General features: G+C 35.5%; 1 protein-coding gene across 1 annotated transcript in view; it reads left to right on the top strand.

Moving 5' to 3' along the window:
* The window catches only part of SYPL1 (synaptophysin like 1), a 34529-nt gene extending 15788 nt beyond the window's left edge, over positions 1–18741 (top strand). Inside the window, exons 3-6 of the mRNA XM_080663924.1 lie at positions 8079–8203; positions 10982–11186; positions 15392–15580; positions 17054–18741. Of these exons, the coding sequence (XP_080520050.1) occupies positions 8079–8203; positions 10982–11186; positions 15392–15580; positions 17054–17188 (654 nt within the window). The 3' untranslated portion in view covers positions 17189–18741. The remainder of the gene's footprint in view (positions 1–8078; positions 8204–10981; positions 11187–15391; positions 15581–17053) is intronic.
* Positions 18742–23425: the final 4684 nt, after the last annotated feature.

A 23425-nucleotide genomic window follows, 5' to 3' on the forward strand; every position in this document is an offset into this window, starting at 1 on the left:
ATTTTTAAAGACTCCCTTTTTACATTAAAGTATTTAGCCCATCTGGAACATTTACTGAACAGTCCTTCCTTGTGTTTATTATCTATCGCTACGTAACAGATTACCTTACACTTAGGATGTAAAATAATAGACTTTTATTATCTCACAGTTTCTGTGGGTCAGGAATATGGGAGCAGCTTAACTGAGTGGTTCTGGCTCAGGGTCTCCCATGAGGTTGCAGTCAAGCTGTTGGCTGGGGTTGTAGTCATCTCAAGCCCTCCAGCTCACTCACATGGGTTCCTCACCATGTGAGTCTCTAAAAGTTGCCTGAGTATCCTCCCATCATGTCAGCTGCTTCCCCCAGAAGCTCAAGAGTGTGAAAAAGGAAGACAGAAATTACAGTCTCTTTATTACCTGTATTCTACCATATTCTATTCACTAGAAGCAAGTCACTATGTCTAATCCACACTTAATGGGAGGAAAATTAATCTCCACCTCTTGGGAGGAGGAGTAACAAAGGGTTTGTGAACATTCCTTTAAAACCACCACACTCCTTTCCTTGGTGATCTGCAACGCCAGCTGTTAGATAGAATTTCTTTTAATCCTCACGTGAGGATACGTTTATTGATTTTAGAGAAAAAGGAAGGGTGAGAGAGAGAAAGAAACATTGGTTGCCTCTCAGACTAGGATCAGACCCACAAACTTTTGTTGTACGGGACGACTCTCCAATCAACTGAGCCTCCCAGCCAGGGCCTAGAAATAATTTGTCTGCCTCTTCTGTTCCATTGGTTCAATTTGTAGTTCTATTTCTTCTTCCTAATCCTGAATTCAGATACATGCCCAAGACTTATTTCCTGGTCTTCTGTTTTCTCTCTGTGTATTTATGCACCTTTATGCTCAGAGAGTGAGTATTCATTATTCTATCATTACCTATTAACTCTTTTTAAAATATATATCTATTTTTATTGATCTTGAGAAGAGAGAGGGAGAGAAAGACGAAATACCAATGATGAGTGAGAATCACTGATTGGCTGCCTCCTGTACGCCCCACACTGGGCTGATCTCGCAACTCAGGCACATGCCCCGACCTGGAATCAAACCCCCACCTCCTGGTTCATAGGTCGACACTCAACCATTGAGCCACACCAGCCAGGTTTTACCAATAATTAGCTCTTAACTGAAGACTCCAAACTATGTGCTGGACATTACCTCAGGCTCTTTATATCTGTAACTAGATTCCATTTCTTTATATTTCTTCTTGCGGGGAAAAAAATCCCTTGATAGTTATGATCCTGTTTATGGCCCTGGATCCATGGAAGGCATTATACCTCTGTTCAACAGTGTATCAGACCCATTTGGTTTTTTTTTTCCTTTGTTTCTATTACCATGTATTAGTGAAAATACTGCTGTGTGAGATGTCTGAGGTTTTACTGCCTATGTTTTCTTCTAGAACTTTTATTATTTCAGGATTTACATTTAAGTGTTTTATCCATTTTCAGTTTATTCTTGTGTATGGTATAAGTTGGTGATCTAGTTACATTTTATTTTGCATATATTGGCCCAATTTTCCTAACACCATTTATTGAAGAGACTATCTTTACTCCATTCTATGCTCTTGCTTCCTTTGTCAAATATTAACTGACCATAATGGTGTGGATCAGTTTGGGGGGGGGGGGGGGGTGTCTCTGCTCTGTTCCATTGGTCTGTATGCCTATTCTTGTGCCAGTACCACGCTGTTTTGTTACAAGTAGCTTTGTAGTATAGTTTTATATCAGTATTATGATCCCTGCAAGTTTGTTCTTCATTCTCAAGATTGCTGAGGCTTTTGGGGTCTTTTCTGGTTCCATTTAAATTTTTTAAATATTTGTTCCAGATCTGTGAAATATGCCATTAGCATTTTAATAGGGATTGTGTTGAATCTGCCCATAGCTTTGTGTAGTATGGACATTTTAATGGTTTTAATTCTTCCAATCCATGAACACTGCATATGCTTCCACTTATTCATGTCTTCCCCTGTTTTTTTTTTGTTTGTTTGTTTGTTTGTTTTTCAGTGTCCTAAAGTTTTCTGAGTACAGGTCTTTTGCCTCCTTGGTTAAGTATATTTCTAGGTATATTATTTTTTTGTTGTTGTTGCAATGGTAAATGGGATTGTTTTTTAGTTTCTCTTTCTGACAGTTCATTATTGGTGTATAAAAATGACATCAATTCATGGATGTTAATTTGTATCCAGCAGGATACAACGTAGCACTTTGCCAAATTCATTTATTAAATCTAGCAGTTTTTTGGTGGATTCTGTAGAGTTTTCTATGTACAATATGCCATCTGCAAATAATGACAGTTTTATATTCTCCTTTCCAATTTTGATGCCTTTATTTTTCTTGTCGGATCACTGTGGTTAGGATTTCCAATGCTATATTGAATAAGAATGGTGAAAGCAGACATCTCTGTCTTGTTCCTAATCTTAAGGAAAGCACTTTTAGTTTTTGCCAGTTGAGTATGATGTTGGTTGTAGGTTTGTCATATATGGTCATTATTATGTTGAGGTACGATCCCTATATTCCTATTTTGCTGAGAATATTTATCATAAATGGTGCCAGATTTTATCAAATTTGCAGCTACTGATATGATCATGTAATTTTTATTCTTCACTTTGTTTGTGACGTATCACATTTATTGATTTGTGAATACTGTGCCAGCCTTCCATTCCTGGAGTAACCCTTTGTATATGATGTATGATCTTTTTGATGTATTGATGAATCCAATTTGCTAATATTTTGTTGAAGATTTTAGCATCTATGTTCATTGAGGATATTGGCTGTAATTTTCTTTCTTTGTAGTATCTTTATCTGGTTTTGGAATTAGAATAATGCTGACTTTTTAAAAAGAGCTTGGAAATCGTCTCTCCTCTTGAATTTTTTTTGGAATAGTTTGAGGAGGTTAGGTATCTGTTCTTAGAATGTTTGGTAAAACTCACCTGTGAAGACATAGGTCTATGACTTTTGTTTATTGGGAGTGTTTTGATTACTTCTTCATTTCATTAGTTGTTATCGGCCTATTCAGGTTTTCTGGTGGTTCTTATCGAGTTTTGTAAGATTATATGTTTCTAGGAGTTTGTCCATTTTGCCCATGTTGTCCAATTTGTTGGCATATAGTTGTTTAAAGTATTTTCTTACAATGCTTTCTATTTCTGTGATGTCAGTTGTTACTTTGCCTCTTTCATTTCTGATTTTATTTATTTGGTTCCTTTCTCTTTGCTTCTTGATGAGGCAGGCTAAAGGTTCATCAGTGTTGTTTTATCTTTTCTAGTCGTGGTTTCATTGATATTTGTATATTTTTTTATTTGTTTGTTTTCAGTCTGTCATTTCCGCTCTGATCTTTATTTTTCCTTCCTTCTACTTTGGGCTTTTCTTGTTTTCTTTCTAATTCATTTTGTTGTAGGGTTAGATTGTTTATTTGAGCTTTTTCTTGATTCTTGAGGTAGGCCTGCAATGCTATGAACTTTCCTCTCAGGATTGGTTTAGCTGTGTCCCAGAGATTTGGGGTGGTTTTGTGTTCATTTTCATTTGTTTCCAGGAACTTTCTGTTTTCTTCCTTGATCTCATTGGTAACCAATTCATTGTTTAATAACATGCTATTTAGCCTCCATATGTTTGAATTTTTTTTTATGTTTTTATTATAGTTGATTTTTAGTTTCATGCCATTGTGATCTGAGAAGATGCTTGATAAGATTTCAGTCTTCTTCAGTTTGTTAAGAATTATTTTGTGTCCTAACATGTGGTCTATTTTTTAGAATGTTCCAGGTACACTTGAGAAGAATGTATATTCTGCAGCTTTGGGATGAAATGATCTGTAAATGTCAATTAATCCCCCTGATCTAGTGTGTTGTTTAAGGCTTCTGTTTTCTTATTGATTTTTTCCCCCAGAAGATCTATCCAGGCATCCTCAAACTACAGCCCGCGGGCCACATGAGGCCCGCCGAGGACATTTATCTGGCCCGCCGGGTGCCGCTGCCTGTCCTGCTTAGCAGCCGACTCGTCCCAGGCCCGCAGTGCACATAGGAATTTGTTCATAGTTGGTTTTTTTTAACTATAGTCCGGCCCTCCAATGGTCTGAGGGACAGTGAACTGGCCCCCTGTTTAAAAAGTTTGAGGACCCCCGAATTATCCAGTGATGTCAGCAGGGTGCTAAAGTTCCCCTACTATGACTATATTGCTGTCAATTTCTTTCTTACAGTCCACCAAGAATATTTTTTATATTTTTAGATACTTCTATATTTGCCAGTGTTATATTTTCTTGTTGTGTCGAACCCTTTAGTATTATGTAGTAACCTTCTTTGTCTCTTTTATGGGCCTTTGTTTTGAAGTCTGTTATGTCAGATATGAGTATTGTTACTCACATTTTTTTTTTCCATTTTCATCTGTATGGAATATATTTTTTCATCCTTTCACTTTTGGGTTGTGTGAATCTTTTGCTTTGAGGTAAGTCTCTTATAGATAACATATATATATGTTTGTGTATATATATGTCATATTTTCTTATTCATTTACCCTATGTCATTTGATTGGAGCATTTAACCCATTTACATTTAAGGTTATTATTTCTAGGTACTTATTTATTGCCATTTTCTTCTTTATACCTATCTTCCTCTCCAAAATCTTCTTTTTCTTAAAGTAGTCCCTTTAACATTTCTTGCAACACTAGTTTGGGTAATGTACTCTTTTAGTCTTTTTTTGTCTAGGAAGCTCTTTATTTCACCTTCAATTTTAAATATTAGCCTTCCTGGGTAGAGTAGTCTTAGATTCAGCTCCTTGCTTTTCATCACTTTGAATACTTCATGCCAATTCCTTCTGACCTGAAGTGTTTTTGTTGAGAAATCAGCTGACAGTGTAGTCTAATGGGAACTCCTTTGTATGTAACTTTCTGTCTCTCTCTTGCTGCCTTTAATGTTTGTCACTTAAATTATAATGTGTCTTGGTATGGGTCCCTTGGGGTTCATCTTGTTTGGGACCCTCAGTGCTTCCTGCACTTATGTTACTTTTTCCTTCACCCACTGAGGGAATTTTTCTTGTCATTATCTCTTTAAACAAGTTCTCTATTTCTTGCTTCTCCTTCTGTTTCCCCTGGGATGCAAATGTTACGTTTCATGGTGTCCCAAAGATCCATTAAACTATCCTGCTTTTAAATTCTTTTAATTTTTGCTGCTCTAATAGGGTGATTTTTTTCTGTTTGTTCTCCATTCACTGATTCGAGCTTCTACTTTATTTAATCTACTTTTAATTCCTTCCCATGTATTTTTTTCCTTACTGTGTTTTCTTGATGTCAGATATGGTAGTCTTCGTTTCTGACTCGTTCTTGTTCATGGTTTCTGTTTCCTTGCTCATGCTGTCATAATTCTCACTAATTGCCTTGTAATTCTCACTAAATTCCTTGAACATCTTTGTAATCATTCCTTTGAACTATGTCAGATAAATTGCTTTCATCCATTTCAGTTTTATGGAGATTCCTCCCTTTCTTTCATTTGGGGTTGTTCCTTTGTCTTCCCATTTTAGCTGTCTCTTTGTGTTTGTTTCTATGTATTAGGTAGAATTGCTATGCCTCCCAGTCTTTGTGGTGTGGCCTTCTGTAGTAAAAGTCCTGTGGGACCCAGTGGTGCAGTCTCCTTGATCTCCTGAGCTGAGTACTCCAGGAATGTCCCTTTTATCTATTATATGAACTCTCCTGTTGTAATTTGGTCTTGATTGCTGTTGGCCTGTTTATGTGTGTGATCAACCCTCAGCTAGCTGACTGTGAGGCTCAACTCCGACCATGTCATGCAAGTTGTTGTACAGGCATGCCAGCGGCTGCAACGGGTATGCAATGGCAAGTATCTGTCCAGACTAAGAGCAGCTGAAATGGCGGTGACAGGGGTCCAGGGAATCATAAGTTTTACACTTGGATTATGGTGGTTTCAGATTAGAAGTGCCCTCAACACCTGGCTTCTCTGCTCAAGGCCTTCATAGACTGAAATCCAGGTTTTGGCTGGGCTATATTCTCAGCCAGAAGTCTGACTAGCGAAGGATCAACTTCTGTGGCTCTAGAATGCATAGCAGCTGTGAAGCCAGCAGTGGAGATAGAGGTCCTGCTGCTTTGAGTCTCTAGGAATTATCTTTTATCTTTTGTTCAGAAGTGACTACTGTTAAAATTTTAATATATAACCTCTCTAGTTTTTGTTGTGTGTGAATACATAGATGTAGACACATACACAATGTATCGTTTTTACAAACTTTATATGTAATGATCATTTTTTTATATAATTAGATATTTCCTAACATTTTTTTTACATATGTGTACTTATTCCCCCATAACCCACCACCCCCCACTTATGCCCCACCCCCTTGTTGTCTGTATCCATTGATTAGGCTCATATGCATGCACACAAGTCTCTTGGTTGATCTCTCCACCTTACCCCCACCCTCCCCTACCTTTCCTGAGGTATGACGTGCTGATCAACGTTTCTCAGTCTCTGGATCTGTGCCATTCATTATATTCCACAAATGAGTGAGATCATGTGATATTTATCTTTCTCTGCCTGGCTTATTTCACTTAACATAATACTCTCCATCTCCGTCCATGTTGTTGCAAATGGTAGGAACTCCTTCTTTTTTACCGCAGTGTAGTATTCTATTGTGTAGATATACCACAGTTTTTTAATCCACTCATCTGCTGATGGGCCTTTAGGCTGTTTCCAAATCTTAGCTATGGTGAATTGTGCTGCTATGAACATAGGGGTGCATATATCCCTAACATTTTAATGACCACATAATGTTGCATTGTTTGAATGGATTCTAATTTATTTGGTACCCTGTCAATGTTTAGGATGCTTCCAATTTTTTCCTTTGTAAGAGTAGTATTACTTTTTTTTTTTTTGGCATGATCAGGAAAACAGATTTCGAAGTACTTTTTGAGACCTAGAATATCCACAATGAGGTCTTACAAGCTCAGGAAATAACAACACTTCTTTGCATATAATCTCTTGGCTTTACAGTTACCCTTGGCTTTACAGTTACCCTTGGGTTCCAAATAAAAATACCTCCAGTTCACCCCTTTTGATTTTTATACCAATAAATAAGACTTTCTCTAAATTTCATACTCATATTTAATGGGTACCCCTGGAATAAATGAATTTATATGTGGTTTGGTATACAAATTTCTCTGTTATATTCAGGAGAAAATAAAATCACATTTGTTGAGAGTTGCAAGTAATTTTTTATTTTTATTTTTTTAATCCTTACCCAAGGATATTTTTAAATTGATTTTGAGAGAGAGAAACATCAATGTGAAAGAAAAGCATTGATCAATTGCCTCCCATACATTCCCCAATCAGGAATCGAACCCACAACCTATGTATGTTCCCTATCTGGGAATCAAACCTGCAGCCTTCTGGTGTACAGGATGATGCTCCAATTAACTAAACCACCCGGCCAGGGTGCAGTAAATATTTTAATGTTTTTCATCATCTATGTTTAAATTTATAGTTAAGAATTTTTGTATTTTCTATAATCCTATAAAATAAAGAGCTAATATGCAAATGGTCATCATGCCCTCATGCCAGGGCTGGGGGACCTGAGGCTGTGCCTCCGGCACCCCCCCCCCCCCCCCGCACTCCCCCCAGTGGTGCTTGACGGCGGATCTGAGTCTGCATCCCCCATCTGGCACTGGGCCGGGCCCTGCGGGGATTGACGGGGGTGGGGCAGGCTGGGTCTGGGTCACACGTGATTTCGAGGCACACATGGCTGGGCAGGGACTTAACTTTGGGTCCCGAGGCACACCCAGACTCTGACAGGAGGGAGATTTTCATATGTATTTTACTAATTTTCTTTCATCTCTGACACTTCTATTATAGAGAAAGGGCAAATAGCAATACTAAAATATTTCCTCTAATTAATTCCCTTTTAATGTGCATGAATTTCATGCACTGGGCCACTAGTGTTATATATTTCTGTGGTGTTAGTGAGCAGGTTTTTAATAATAATTTAAGGTTTTAATGAGCCATGTTTTGGGTATAGTAATGCTTTTCTTCTCCCTCTCCCTCTTTTTTTTTTTTGTCTTACTTTATGTAGGTTGCTTCTATCTTTGCTTTTGCCACCTGTGGAGGTTTTAAGGGCAAAACAGAAATTCTAGTGAGTTGTCCTCCTAAAGCTCCTGACAATAAAACCATTACGGCTACTTTTGGTTATCCATTCAGGTGAGTTATCTGTTTGTTTTTATCGTTTAACAACTCTTTTTACTTTCATATTGCATTAAGATTTCCAGCAATTTATTAATCTTGGGGGATAAAAAATTTTTAATTGCATCCTCATTTGTAAATAGTGGTCATTGCTACTCAAACTGTAGTACATAGACCAATGTCTGTCTGCCAACTGTTTCCATAGTCTATGGTGAAATAAATTATAGAAAATGGGAGTAAGCATTTAGAAACTATTAAATGACATTGCCTTGACTTGACATTTGTATTCTATTATCCCACAGTGGATTAAAAATTTAGTAACAAAACAGAGACTGCTCCATCACCATAGTGTGAGAAGTCATGATGTGGAAGCAAACACAACTTATGAAAAAAATCCTAATTTCTCATGTGTTTGCCATTACTAAATAATAGTGTTCTTTATATAATTTTAGGACATGGATTTATGTGAAATGAGTTTCTATGGAGTTCCTATCCTATCATAAAACTTCATTTTCTTACTCTCAAATTAAAATGAATTTTTTGTTGTTGTTAATCCTCACCCGAGGATATGTTTCCTTTGATTTTTAGAGAGAGTGGAAGGGAGGGGCAGAAAGAAAGAGAGAAATGGCAATGTGAGAGAGACACATCAATTGGTTGCCTCCTGTACTGGCCCCAACCAGGGCCAGGGTTCAAGCCTGCAATCAAGATATGTGCCCTTGACTGGAATCGAACCTGCAACCCTTCAGTCCGCAGGCCAGTGCTCTAACCACTGAACCAAACAGACCAGGGCCGAAAGGAATATGTTGTGAATTCTTCTATTTGACTTTAATATTCATTGAACAGTTTATTGAATGTGTCCTATGTTTAAGCCATAGTGTGAAGCTCCTTTCACTTACTCTAACTACTTACTTGACCTCTCTAGGACTCAGTTTTTCTGTTCAGTATATTGGAAATATTACCTATTAAGGTCATTTTGATGATTAAATGAAATTTTACATTAAAGATCTGTCAGTTAGCAAGTGCTTGGTATCATTGCCTTTCCATTTCCCAACTCTTCTCTTATAAATTTGCTGTACAAGGAACTCTTACTGCATCTTTAGCAATAAGTACTCTTGTGAATTATGGATAGGGAAAATTAAAGACAAGGTGAAGTTGGCAGGTAATTAAATCCAGAATTAAAATGTGAATTATTATAATTGGCTTTCCTGGTGCCAGTCACACAGACTCTTTCTTAGAATGGAATATTATGTCTCAAATTATAAACTATTTTGTATCAGCCCTCTTACTCTGTTACAGTTTTAATGCATAAATGTTTAAATTAAGTCTGTATTAAATCTATCATGAATCAATTACTAGATATATTGTATAATTTATGTATATATTATAAAAATCTTAATTCATTTTAATATTTGAAGTTTTCCTTTTATTTCAAAAGGAAAATGTTTTTAATTTACAGGATAGAGCAAAGTAGGTTTACAGTTATGAGTACATAAAACAGAGTTTTGTCTTGTATTATTATTTATTAACTAGAGACCCGATGCACGAAATTCGTGCACAGGGCGGGGTGGTGCCCCTCAGCCCAGCCTGCACCCTCTCCAATCTGGGACCCCTCGAGGGATGTCCGACTGCCCACCGGGATCGGGCCTAAACAGGCAGTTGGACATCCCTCTCACAATCCAGGACTGCTGGCTCCCAACTGCTCACCTGCCTGCCTTCCTGATTGCCCCTAACCGCTTCTGCCTGCCAGCCTGATCACCCCCTAACCACTCCCCTGCCAGCCTGATTGATGCCTAACTGCTCCCCTGCCAGCCTGTTTGCCCCTAACTGCCCTCCCCTGCAGGCCTGATCGCCCACAACTGCCCTTCCTTGCAGGCCTGGTCCCTCCCAACTGCCCTCCCCTGCTGGCCATCTTGTGGCGACCATCTTGTGTCCACATGGGGGCAGGATCTTTGACCACATGGGGGCAGCCATCTTGTGTGTTGGAGTGATGGTCAATCTGCATATTACTCTTTTATTAGATAGGATAGAGGCCTGGTGCATGGGTGGGGGGCAGCTGTTTTGCCCTGAAGCGTGTCCCGGATCAGGGTGGGGGTTCCCTTGGGGCATTGGGTGGCCTGGGCGAGGGCCCTGTGGTGGTTTGCAGGCCGGCCATGCCCCCTGGCAATCCAAGCGGAGGCCCTGGTATCTGGGATTAATTTATCTTCTACAATTGAAAATTTGTAGCCTGGAGCGGAGCCAAGCCTTCTGCTTGCTCCGGGGCAGCAGCCATTTCTGTTGGAATTTATTTATCTTCTATAATTGAAACTTTGTAGCCTTAAGCGGAGGCCAAGGCAGGCCAGGGCTGCAGAAGCTTGGCTTCCTCCATCGTTGGGGGCAACCCTAGCCTCCTGCTCTCTCCAGCTCCGTGGCTGCCGCCATTTTTGTTGGGATTAATTTATCTTCTATAATTGAAACTTTGTAGCCTGGGCCGGCCAGGGTGTATGGAAAGCTTGGATTCCACCATTGCTGGGGAAACCCAAGCCTCCCTCCTGCTCTCTCCGTGGCCATAGCCATCTTGGTTGGGTTAATTTGCATGCTTGCTCCTGATTGGCTTGTTGGGTATAATGGAGTGATGGTTAATTTGCATCTTACTCTTTTATTAGATAGGATTGTTGTATTTTTCCATGCAAACAACTGTAAACCTACTTTGCCTTACCCTATTAAATAATTTTTTAATGTCATTTTAATATTCTGCCTATGTATTTTTGTCTCTGTTGGTGGAGTCCAGATAATTTATTAGAGCCTTTTTTTTAATAGGTTGAACGAGGCATCATTTCAGGCTTTTCCAGTAAATACATGTGATATAGTTTGGAACAAGTTTGTCCTTGTTGGAGATTATGCTTCTTCTGCACAATTCTATGTTACATTTGCAGTCTTTGTCTTCCTGTACTGCATTGCTGCTCTTCTGCTCTATGTTGGTTACACAAACCTATATCGGGATAGTCGAAAACTTCCCATGATTGTAAGTAATCACCTTCCTTTTATACAAAAATAATTTGTATTTGATAAATATGTATTATATTTGCAGTAAAATACAGATTTACTTACACTTTAAATAAAAATTCTTGGCATGAGCCAGTTCAACATATTTTGACCTGTGTTTGCCATGAGGTTGAGTTTTCTTCTGTTTCATGGTTAAGCCAATTTTTTTAGGGTGTTTGAAGCACTTTTTCTGTACTCTCAGGGAGAACTGAGGTTTGCTTCTTATTCTGTTTGAACCTGGGAAAACCTCAGATATGTAATAGAGATCTTAGGTTGCAAGTAGCAGAGAAATTAAGTAGAACTGTTGACCAACTAGTAGTTTCATAACTGTGGTCCTACTTACTTTTTTCTCTCTTCTTAAAGGCCCCCTTTATGCCACTACAATATGATCTTGAGGTTAATAGTCAATAAATTAGCAAACTATAGCCCACAAGCTAAATCTCATTCATTGTTTTTTGTTTTAATAAAGTTTTTTTGGAACACAGCCACACTCAATCATTTACATATTGTCTATGACTGCTTTCATGCTACAGTGGCAGAGTTAAGTACTTGAAACAGAGATAAAAAATATTTACTGCCTTGCCTTTTTTAAGAAAATATTTGCTGACTCCTGGTCTAAATTCCTTAAGTTAAAACCTGATGCAGATAATTCTATAAGAATTACAGAATTCAGCATTAGTGGCATTCATGAGTTAATTTTGAAACGTTAGATGGCAACAAAAGATTTGGATTTGAACTCCTTGCACCATTCTTGACTTCAGTCTGCTGAGCTAAAGAATAGAAATAATCTCTAATATTTATTAGTAGAATTTGCCCTGGATCATTGGTGACAGATTCAGAGATAAGCCATGGGTTTCAGCTTGACCTCCACTACAGAAAAATAAGTACAAAGGCAGTATTAGTGTTACTGACTTGAAGGGAGAACCAGAGGTGTTTTTTGTGATACTGCTCATTTATATCTTGAGAAAATACTGACATGCTAATTATTTATGAATTTACTTTAAAGAGAAGGTATTTAAATATGAAGAAATCATAATAAGATAACAGGTTTTATTTATTTATTTTTAATTTTTGCTGCCTGGATCATAAGAATGCAAATGGTAAGTAAGGAATAAAACAATTTTTTATCATCCATGTTTATTTCATTTTTTATATATAGAAGAGATACTTAAACTTGACATTTTCATAAAACATTTCTTTATTGTTAGGTACTTTCCAGAAAAATAGACATTATCTATTTGTAATGTTTACAGAACTTACATGTTAGGAAGCTATAAAACTATGATGATCCGATATTATATTTTGTTAAAATTCTTTATAACTTATATTTAAATGAAGACATTTCTTGCCATGTTGTCATTATCCCAACAAATTTTTAAGTTAAATTTAGCAGTGAGCCTTTCATTTCTCATATTTTGTTTAATAAGCTTTAAAATGACCACACTTTTAAAAGCAACATTCAAATCTAGTTGTTTTTTTTTAAATGTTTATTGATTTTAGAGAGGAAGGGAGAGGGTGAGAGAGATAGAAACATCAATGATGAGAGAGAATCATTGATCAGCTTCCTCTTGGGATGCCCCACACTGAGGATCAAGCCTGCAACCCGGGCATATGCCTTGACCAGGGAACCAACCATGACCTGGTTCATAGGTCAGCACTCAACCTCTGAACCATGCTGGCTGGGCCAAATCTAGTTCTTTTGAAAGGTTTTTCTCGCTAATAAAACTGATCTAGTTGCATCAATCAGAAAGTTAAAAGTAATTTTTCACCTCATGATCAATTAGTAGTCATGTAGAGAGATAATTCAGAATTAATTCCTTAAGTGGTTTTTTGTTGATATAGCATATAATAGATGCTTTTTGTAGTAAAAGTCCAGCTTCTAAATTAAATTTTGAATTCTACTTTTAATTTAAACATATAAATGTAAAAAAGTTTTCTCGAGATACCCAAATTTTTAAATATAGCCAAATATGACAGTGGTTTTTTATTTTAAAGTACTGTTTGTTAATGATGACATTCTTTTATTTTAGCAATCCTCTGCTAAGGTATTTCTAGGAACATTTCAATTGTGACATTAAATCCATTATAGTTCCCTTTTTAAGTAAATGTACTACTTTTTTTGTGTTAAGTAGCAGGAGCTTAAGGTTTCTAGGCCATGTGGAGAATCAGAAATACCAGAAAATAAAACCAAACAAATATAGGGTATCCCAGATCCTAAAAATCTCTTATGAATCATATCCTGATTATTGGTAGGACCAGGGCTGCCATAGCCAGCTGCAGTGTGAACTGCTGCAGAACTCCAGGCATGTATGGTGCATCATCTTAACTAGAATCCTGAGCAGGACAAAATCTATCTTCAGAGACCCACATTTCCTCCTCACCGTAGGGTTACTCTGTGCATCATTTTCAGAAAAGTTTTTGAAGTATAAGAATGTCATGTATTAAGCCATTAGCAAAGTAGAGTTAAAGAACATAATGATGAAAGGGAAAAAACAGCTTGTTGTTTAATTAGAAATTTGGAGGGGAAAAAATAAAAATTAAGAGGATTTGATATATATATTGGTCAAAGCTGTGAACTTGAGCCCAGAGATTACTTTTTAAACATGTGATAACCTCATACATACTACTTCTCAGTTCTTCAAAAGTCATTGTATTTCTAGCAAGGGTTTAGGAAATGTCTACCTGCAGCAAAAAGTACAGTAGCAAAAAGGAACTCCCTCAGTGCAAAATTTTAAGCTATAAAGTTTCTGTCCTTTTCTGTTTGATCTACATTTGTTAAAAGGATCAGTAACAGTAGAAAGCTCAAATACAAAATGTAAATACCTCCATGTTTGTAAAGTTAATCATATTGTTTTGGGTTCTCTGATCACAAGATATTTATTCAATGTATTTTGACCAATTGGACAAGCTATATGTAACATAATTTCTGTATCTTGTAAGTGGTCACTGGTGTTTATCTTAAATAAATAACAAAGAGCTGGCTGGCAAAAGTAATTAAAAACTAATCAGATTCATTTTTAAAACAAAATACTTCTGGAATAAGCTCCAGAATCCATTCCTGAGCTTGGAGTTTTGCTGCAGTTGTATACAAACTCATAGCCTTGAGTATACCCTAATATATAACATTAAAAGATATAAATTTTATATTACTCCCACTTTGGTCTTTAACTTAAAGGAAGACTAAACAAAGTGGGACTTATACTTTATATTATACAAATACGTATTTTTAAAAAGTATATAACAATACTAACTGACAAATTTTAGTTTCCCAGCAGAAAGGATTGAGTAAGAGTAGATGTTTCTTTTCCTTTCTTCATCTTATTAGTTCGAGAAAAAACTATCCAAAATATTAAAAACTTCAGTTCTGATTTTATAAATATAATAACTAGCAAAGACTTTAGTAGAAAATTACTAGGATAAGGTATTTTCAGAGAGATTTCTTTCTTGTTATTTTATTATTATAATGAGCATTCTTAAAATTTCATGATCATGAATTTAAAAAGACTAGTCTTCCTGATGTGTGCTTTTCACCATTTGATTTTGCATACCATGGAGAATTAGATTTAACTAAAGTTAGTTTTGCCAGAACAATCTGATAAAGCAGAAGAAGGAAGGGTAAGGGAGTTAAAGAGTATATGCAAGGGATTATATTGAAGGACTTTAGAATATAAATTAAGGAGGGAAATTAGAGCATAAGTGAGACTGAGAGACAATAAACAAGTTTTAAGATCAGATTGTAGGTCTCCATGGGGGGTATTTTTAAGGTGCAGTGCCAGAGGGAGGTAGCTGGAAAGACAAGTGCTATTGGGGAGTGGGCTGTTTAAAATAGAGATTATGAAAGGCTACAGTTATTGGTGATAACGGTCTAAGATACAGTCCTGGGAGTGAGTGGCTTAGGTATGCTTGTGGTAAGAGCTGTGTAAAACCTTGATTTCTAGTGTAAATATCTTTCACTCCTAAAGAGACGATTGAGTCTTATTTAGTGTCGTTGCTCAGGCTTTGAGCTAGTAATAATAAACAGCAATGTTTATTATGTTGACTATGTCCTTTTTTATAAACTGTATCATGAAGGCCATTTCTCAGTACCATGGGATTGGATGTAATCTCAATTCCTTCATTATGGATTTAAATTTAGTATTTTTAAATTAACTGTTCATTATTAATTCATACTTCTTTTTACTTTAGGACTTTGTTGTTACTCTTGTTGTCACATTCTTGTGGCTGGTGAGCACTTCAGCCTGGGCTAAAGCTCTTACAGATATTAAAATAGCTACCGGTCACAGTATTGTCCAGGAACTTACACCCTGTCATTCTCAAGGATTGATGTGTTATTTTGGCTCTGTGACTAGTATGGGATCCCTAAATGTATCTGTGGTATGTATGCAGTATTTATAAAATATTTCATTTCACTTATTTGAAAAACCTTACCTAGTAATTTAAGAAAACAATAGCTTTTAATAATTTCTAGATGTGTTGGGTTTTATTTTTATTAAACTGTCAGAATCCTGGTTACCATATAATCTTTACCTTTATAACAACAAAGAAAAGTTTGTTAGAAAAATTAGAAAATGACTTTGAACAAGATCATAATTGAGTCTTTTTTATCATTAAAATTGACTAGGCAAGACTTTTACCTGATAGGTATTTATAATAGTCACTAACATTTATTAAGTCAATATGCCAGGTGTTACACTAAGGTCATTACACTAATATCTTACGTGATCCAACAATCGAAGGGAATGTGGGAGGTGGCATTATTATATTCATTTTACAACTAGGAAAAAATGTACCTCCAAGTTGGCAAATCAAGGTTTGAACCAGATCTGACTTTATAGAACTCGTTCTCTAATCTTACTTGCTCTGAGTCTATGAAAGTAATACTTTTCTGGTTTAATAAATAACCTAAAAAAATTAAGTCTATATAAATGTACATATTCTTTAGCCCTCTATTTTACCAAAATTCAGATAAATATATAATTAAATATAATGTTATATGAAGTATATTATGTTTAGGGAGGTCTCGCGTCTTTGTAAGGAAGTGTTGGGTGAAGTTAGCGCTGCCTTATAAAGCAATTTGGCCAAATTTTTGCTTTATAACTTTGTAATCGAAAGGTCACCTTTTTGCACTTACATAGATTGATAATATCTGAAATGGACAGTTTCAGAAATGTTTTTGTATGCAAATATACAAAAAGTTATAAAGCTTTGTCGTCAGTAATATGATAGTACTCTCAAGCTTCTTATCCCACTCTTCATATTCTTTTTACAAATATAAGAACATATTTATATTTCTTGAATTTAGAAAAAAAAAAACGTGAAAATGGGGGTAGCTTCAGTTTATTCATCTTTAAGACTTTCTTCTTATCAAATTTATACCAGAGACTAATGTAAGATGTGAAATAAAGTTCTTCTGACTCCTTTTCTCTTCTGCCTATAGTTGTTGGAGTAGGAAATATGGTAGGTAGTAGGAGGTATAAAGTAGAGAAGTAGGAAAAAACACACAAGGCAGTTTAAAAGGAGGGTTTTAGTTACGCTCTCAAATTTAATTCTATTTTTTATAGTAGTGAGCATGCATAAGGATTTATTTTTAGTCATGGTTTTATATGTTACAAATTTAGAGATTTAGCTTTATTTCATTGGGAATAAGTCATTATATATTTGAATTTGGCGTTTAAATATAAAGTATTTTTTATTCCACGTCATATGTAGTTTAAACTTTATATGAAATAATGGTATACTGCCTGGAAATGTTAAGTATTTAAGGAAATGTTAAGTATTTAAGTATGAATAAAAATATTCATAAAAAAGTAGATATTAGATCTTCATGTTTATTTTTCTCTTTCTTAGATCTTTGGCTTTCTGAATATGATACTTTGGGGAGGAAATGCATGGTTTGTGTACAAGGAGACCAACTTACACAGTCCATCAAATACTTCTGCTTCTCATACCCAAGGAGGTATTCCACCTCCTACTGGAATATAATTTAAGGGAGAAGTACACTGTATAAAATATACGTCTATACTATGACCTGTTGCCAACATCTTGAGAAGCATTATGTGTTTCTAATAAAAGTAATGGCTTTTTCAATAAATTGGTGGGTTTAAAATTTTGCTGCTTTTTTACACAAAGCCTGTACCTTTCCTAGAAATTTAAGATGTAAATGTATTCGTACATGTAAATTTGAAAATTCAGGGCCTATTATGAGATGATACACATTTTTAAATGAACATTAATTTCTTCACTAACTTGTTTGCCTTCCAGAGTGTTTACACCTTAAGCTTAACATATATCTTCACTCAGAAAAGAGTTATATTATCATATCATAATAAGAAGAAAAATCTATTTGGAATATACACTACTGTCAGTTTGTACAGATCATATACCTAAGACCTATCTTTGTTTAAGAAAGCCTTGATTACATAAATCATATTTAGAAAAAACATATTTAGTTCAGAATTTATATCTGGACATTGTTTATATGTATGGAAAATTTTTAATTGCAAAGACTGGTTGTATGTTTTATTTGTTTTTCTAAATGACCTGCAGTACTTAATAGGTGTGCTAAAATGTTTTGGGAGTGGGGGTTGAAAATTTCTAATAGATGTATGTTAATTTAGTAATTCTGTCTCATGAGATGTAAGCTTCCATTATGCTGGTTGTTTAATAGACTTGCTATATAAGCAGAAAGAACATGGTTCAACTAGATATTTTGATATCTATGGGCATTACTCTTAGTGATATTTGTTGTCCTTTGTTGCTCATGCCACTTAACTGCAGGCGGAGACCTATTCTTCTTGCAAGTAGAATAAAATAATCTACTTTTTTTGGCAGACCCTATTCATATGGTTAAAAAAATTAAGATTGCCTTTTATTTTTGAAACCTTTAATACTTAGATTCAATGAAGTTATTATTGAATTTAGCATTGATATTGTGAAAATAAATGCAATTCGGATTTCATATTTCTTAATGTTCATTCTTATTTCACAAATGGTTGATAATGAAATTATGCATCATAAACCAGGAATCTTTGATGTTTTTTAATTTGTATTTCTCTGATTGCTATTGAGGTTGGTGATCTTTCTTTGTATTGAATGACCACATAGGTTTCCCCTATTCTGTATTGCCTATTTATCTTCATGGATTGTGCTTTTTGTGTCTTTAGGTATATTTTGAATCCAGGGCTTATTCACATTTTGCTTCCTAATCTTTTCGTTGTACAGGCCAGATTTTGTATTCTTACCACTTGATTGTTTATTTGTGAAGCATGTCTTGCTATTGCCTTATTTTTGTTGATTTTATTCATGACAAGAATTGTCAGTATGAGAATATATCTTTTATGCAACCAACTTAATAAAGAAGTCAAAAGAAAGTGCACTGATTGTTATATTACAAAGAAACCTTCATCTTAAAAGGCATGAGCAATGCAAAATAAAATTAATTTTCAAAGCAATCAAGAGAATATCACAGTAGTTTTTTGGGTTTGTTTTTTTTTTTTTATGTTTGGCAAGGAATAAAAGGTAAAAAAATGCTTTGGAGACCCTGCGTCTATCCTTTTTTTTCTTTCAATCTCATTTTTTAAATGTTTGTTTATAACCTTCAAGTGAAACCTTTTCTAATTGACTGTCCATCAGTTAGGCACACAGATTCTTGATTAAGTGTGCATGCCCTGGAGCCTAACTGAATTTTAATCTTGGCTTCACCACATACTAGCTAATTAGGCAAATTACTTACCCTCTGTATGCCTTAATTTGGTTACCTGAAAAATGGGAATAAGAATGCTGTGGACCTAAAAGTACTTAAGGATAAAGTGACCTAAAAGAGTATTTATGAGGATGAAGGGAGATAATAAATGTAAAGTCCTTAGGAACAACGTTGAAAAAAAGTAGGTTTATAAATGTTTACTATGATTGCTAACTTGATAGCATCTAAAAGAGACTCTTAACCTGGAGTCCATGGGAAGGGTGATTGGGAACAGAAATACCGGACAAGCTTCAGGATTACATGAGCCTCCCTTTATTTTCCCCTAAGAGTCTGGGATGTCTTGGTATTTATATGTCTGTTGTGGTAGAAGTACTTAAAGTTAAGGACATTAAAAGTTAATAACTTGAGATTACGGTAGATCTAGAAAGGAGTCCGTTTTATTGCCTTTTCACTCCCTGATTTTGAGTCAACATTACAGGGTTCAGTAATTTACAGGATAATTTCCAGCAATGGAAGAAAGAACAGCTTGGAACTTTTACTTGGTTGTAGGTTACAAAGAATTACTTATAAATAGCACCAGTACTAATGTTTGTGTGAATTGAGGTCAATTGGATAATGATACTTAAAATAATTACTAACCTGCTGTAAATGTTAAGGACAATATTGCTTTCTGTGTCACACTTAATTTTTAAATGTATATAGTATTTCAGATAAATAAGTATAAGCAATAATATATAACTGAGTCCCCACCAGTAGGTTGAACAAATATTAATATTTTGTTTTCATTATGTCAGATTTGCTTTGGTTTTGTCTTTTTAAGGAAATAAAACATCACAGCTACAGCTTTTTCCTTTCTGAAGTACAGTTAGATTTTTCTCACCTTTCACTAAAATAGCACTGGGAAAAGTATTTTTGGGATTGTGTGAAGGCTTCTCTAGGACATCACTAGAAGTAGAACTGTTGAAATGTGAGATACATTTCAGTTGTAACTTGGGTATTACAAAATTGTTCAGTAATATTACAAAATATTTAGTAAACTCAATATTACCAATTGAGTTTCCCACCAACAATATATGAGTCTCTGTTGCCCCATATCCTGGCCAGTATTTGATGTTATTGGACCATATAGCCAATCTGATGGGTTTGAAATGGTGTTTTGATATTTTTTTAATTTGTAGCTCTCTGATTGTTATTGAGGTTGGTGATCATTCTCTGTATTTATTGGCCACTTGGGTTTTTTCCTATTTGGTGTTGCCTATTCATCTTCATGGTTTGTTGTGCGTTTTGTGTCTTGAGAAATCCTCAATGTCATAAAGATAAGCATCTCTATTTTCTTCTGAATATGTTAGTTTTGCTTTTTACTTTTAGGTCGTTAAGCCAATTAATATAGAAACAGAGAAACCTGACAGAATGATCTGTGGTTGGACTTGTAGGCAAGAAAGTAGACAATATCGGCATGAGAGTGGAGTAGCTAGGTAGGGAAGAAGGTGAAAACAGAGAGATGGGGGGAAACGAAGGAGACTGACCAGCAATCCTAGTAAATTCAAAGAACAGGTGTGGTGGGAATTATTAGAATGAGAGAACTGAAGAGATGGCTGATCGTGGTCAGAAAGAATTCGGAGGGGTAATAAGATACAGAGTGTGGTTATGAAGGTGAATGAATAAAATGTAATAGAGACAAGGAAAACCAGAGTACTCCCCACGTTCTTGGTAATAAAATTGTGATTAAAGTACTATTAATTTATCTTAGATCTCTACTTGGGTCATATAGCTTCCTTCTCAATTCTGATAATAGATCAATAGATTCTGTAAAAAGACAAACACATAAATCTATTCTTTCTTGAAATAATCTAGCAATGGTCAGAATAGCCATAATGTTCTTCACATAGGAAAATGGCTTAAAACTCCTTTCTGTAATTATGGACAAAGCTAGGGTTTCTGGTCTGTCCAGAAGTAAAGGATCTACATGATACTTTTTGTCAATAGGAAGCAATGCTACTCAAACTTCAATATGCATATAAACCATCAGAGGAATGTGTCAAAATGCAGATTCTGGTTCAGTAGGTCCAGAGTGAGGCCTAAAATTCTGCATTTCTCCTGTTTCTAAAATGATGCTGATGGCTGCTAATCAGTGGATGAATCAGATTAAATATTTTCCTCTCTAAAAACACAATCATTAAAAGCATGGCCCATTTGGAACTGATCTTGCCATCAAGAAAGTATAGACTCAGGAGAACTGATGATGAATTTTGATTTCCTAGGATTACGATGAAGACTAAAGGGGTATGGTAAATACCCAAAGACCATCAGGCTGTGACAGAATGAAACTGTACTTTGAAATGGAAAGATAGGAGGTAGTTTACATCTGCTACAATAAGTGAATTTAGCAAGGTTGCTACATACAAGATCAATATATAAAATAAATTGTTTTTATATAAAAATACTGTTAAAATGGCATATAAAAATAACTACTTAGGGATAAATCTGACAAATGTACAAACCTGTACAAAGTGTACAAACCTAAAAATTATAAAACACTGCTGAGAGAAGGTAAACCTATATAAATGGAGAGTTGTACAATGTTCATGAGTCGGGAAACTCAAGATGTCACTTCTTCTCAAATTGATCAATAGATTCAACACAATTCCAATAAAAAACCCCAATATGCTTTTTGTAAATTGACAAGCTGATTCTAAAACTCATATGGAAATGCAAATGATCTCTAACAGCCTAAACAACTTGTAAAAGAGGAATAACACAGACTTTAAGACATTATATAACAAAGGATGTGAAAGACCTATATACTGAAAACAAAGCATTATTAAAAGATACTGAAAAAGAATGAAATGAAAGGTATTCTATGTTCATGGATGAGAAAAATCAACATAATTAAAATGGCCATATTACTTATCCAAAGCAATATACAGATTTAATGCAATCCCCATCAAAATCCCAATGTCATTTTTTTTTTTTTTTTTTAAGAAATAGAACCAAAAAAAATCAGATTTGTATGGAACCACAAAAGACCTTGAAAAGCCAAAGCGATCCTGAGAAAAAACAGAGCTGGATATATATCACACTACCTGACTTCAAATTATACTACAGAGCAGTGATAATCAAAACAGCATGGTACTGGCTGGAAACCCCGCAGATCAATGGAACAGATTTGAGAGCCCAAAAATAAATGTATATGGGCAGATAATTTTCGACAAAGGAGCCAAAAACATAAATGGAGAAAAGAAAACCTCTTCAATAAATGGTGCTTTAAAAATTGGAAAGCCACATGCAAAATAATGAAACTAGACTATAGTTTGTCCCCGTGTGCAAAAATTAATTCAAAATGGATCAAAGAACCAGATCTGAATAAGTTACAAAAAAGAAAACATAGGTACTAAACTTACAGACCTTGGTCATAGAGAACATTTTGTGAATTTGATTCCAAGGCAAGGGAAGTAAAGGCAAAAATAAGTGATTGGGACTATATCAACAAAAGCTTCTGTTCATTTAAAGAAACCAAAAACAAAAAGGCAACTGACATAATGGGAGATGATATTTGCAAACAACAGCTCCAGCAAAAGTTTAATATCCAAAATTTATAAAGAACTCAAAATTCAATATCAAACAAAACCAATTAAAGAATGGGCAGGGGACCTGAACAGACACCTCTCTCAAGAAGACATATGGGCGGTCAACAGATATATGACAAGATGTTCAACTTCACTAGCTATTAGGGAAATGCAAATCAAAACTAAAATGAGATACCACCTCACACCTGTTAGAATGGCTATTATCAACAAGACAGGTAAAAGTGTTGGAGAGGTTGTGGAGAGAGGGAAACCCTTATTCACTACTAGTGGAAATGTAGCCACTATGGAAAAACAGTCTGGTGGTTCCTCAAAAAAATTAAGAATAGAGTTATAACAATCCCTCTCCTGGGTATCTACCAAAAAAACTCGAAAACATGTATTTGCAAAGATATTCACGCCTATGTTCATTGCAGCATTTTTCATGGTGACCAAAACATGTAGATAAAGTGTCCTTTAATAGAGGAACGGATAAAGAAAATGTGGTACATATATATACAATGGAATACTACTCAGCCATAAGAAAAGATGAAGTAATGCCATTTGGGACAACATAGATGGACCTTGAGAATATTATGTTGAGTGAAGTCCATCAGAAAAAGCTAAGAATCATATGATTTTACTCATATGTGGGATATAAAACTGAAACTCATGGACAGAAATAACAGTGTGGTGATTACCAGAGGTTTGGAGGAGTGGAGGGAGCCTAATATATGATCATTACATTAACATACATTTAAAGCAGCGTCCTCTGAGGTGTCAGACAAGCAAATACACAATGTCCGCCATCTCACCAGCAGTGCTTCAAAGGGGATGCTCTGGTACAGTGGAGAGTGACTGGACTTAGGAGTAGAGAGAAAACCCATACTAGAAGTCCCTGCTTAGTGGTTCCAGCTAACTGTGCACTCATGAACCTCTTTCCTCATCTGCTGA

Source organism: Plecotus auritus (genome assembly GCF_963455305.1).
Source record: "Plecotus auritus genome assembly, chromosome: 4".
Lineage (NCBI taxonomy): Eukaryota > Metazoa > Chordata > Mammalia > Chiroptera > Vespertilionidae > Plecotus > Plecotus auritus.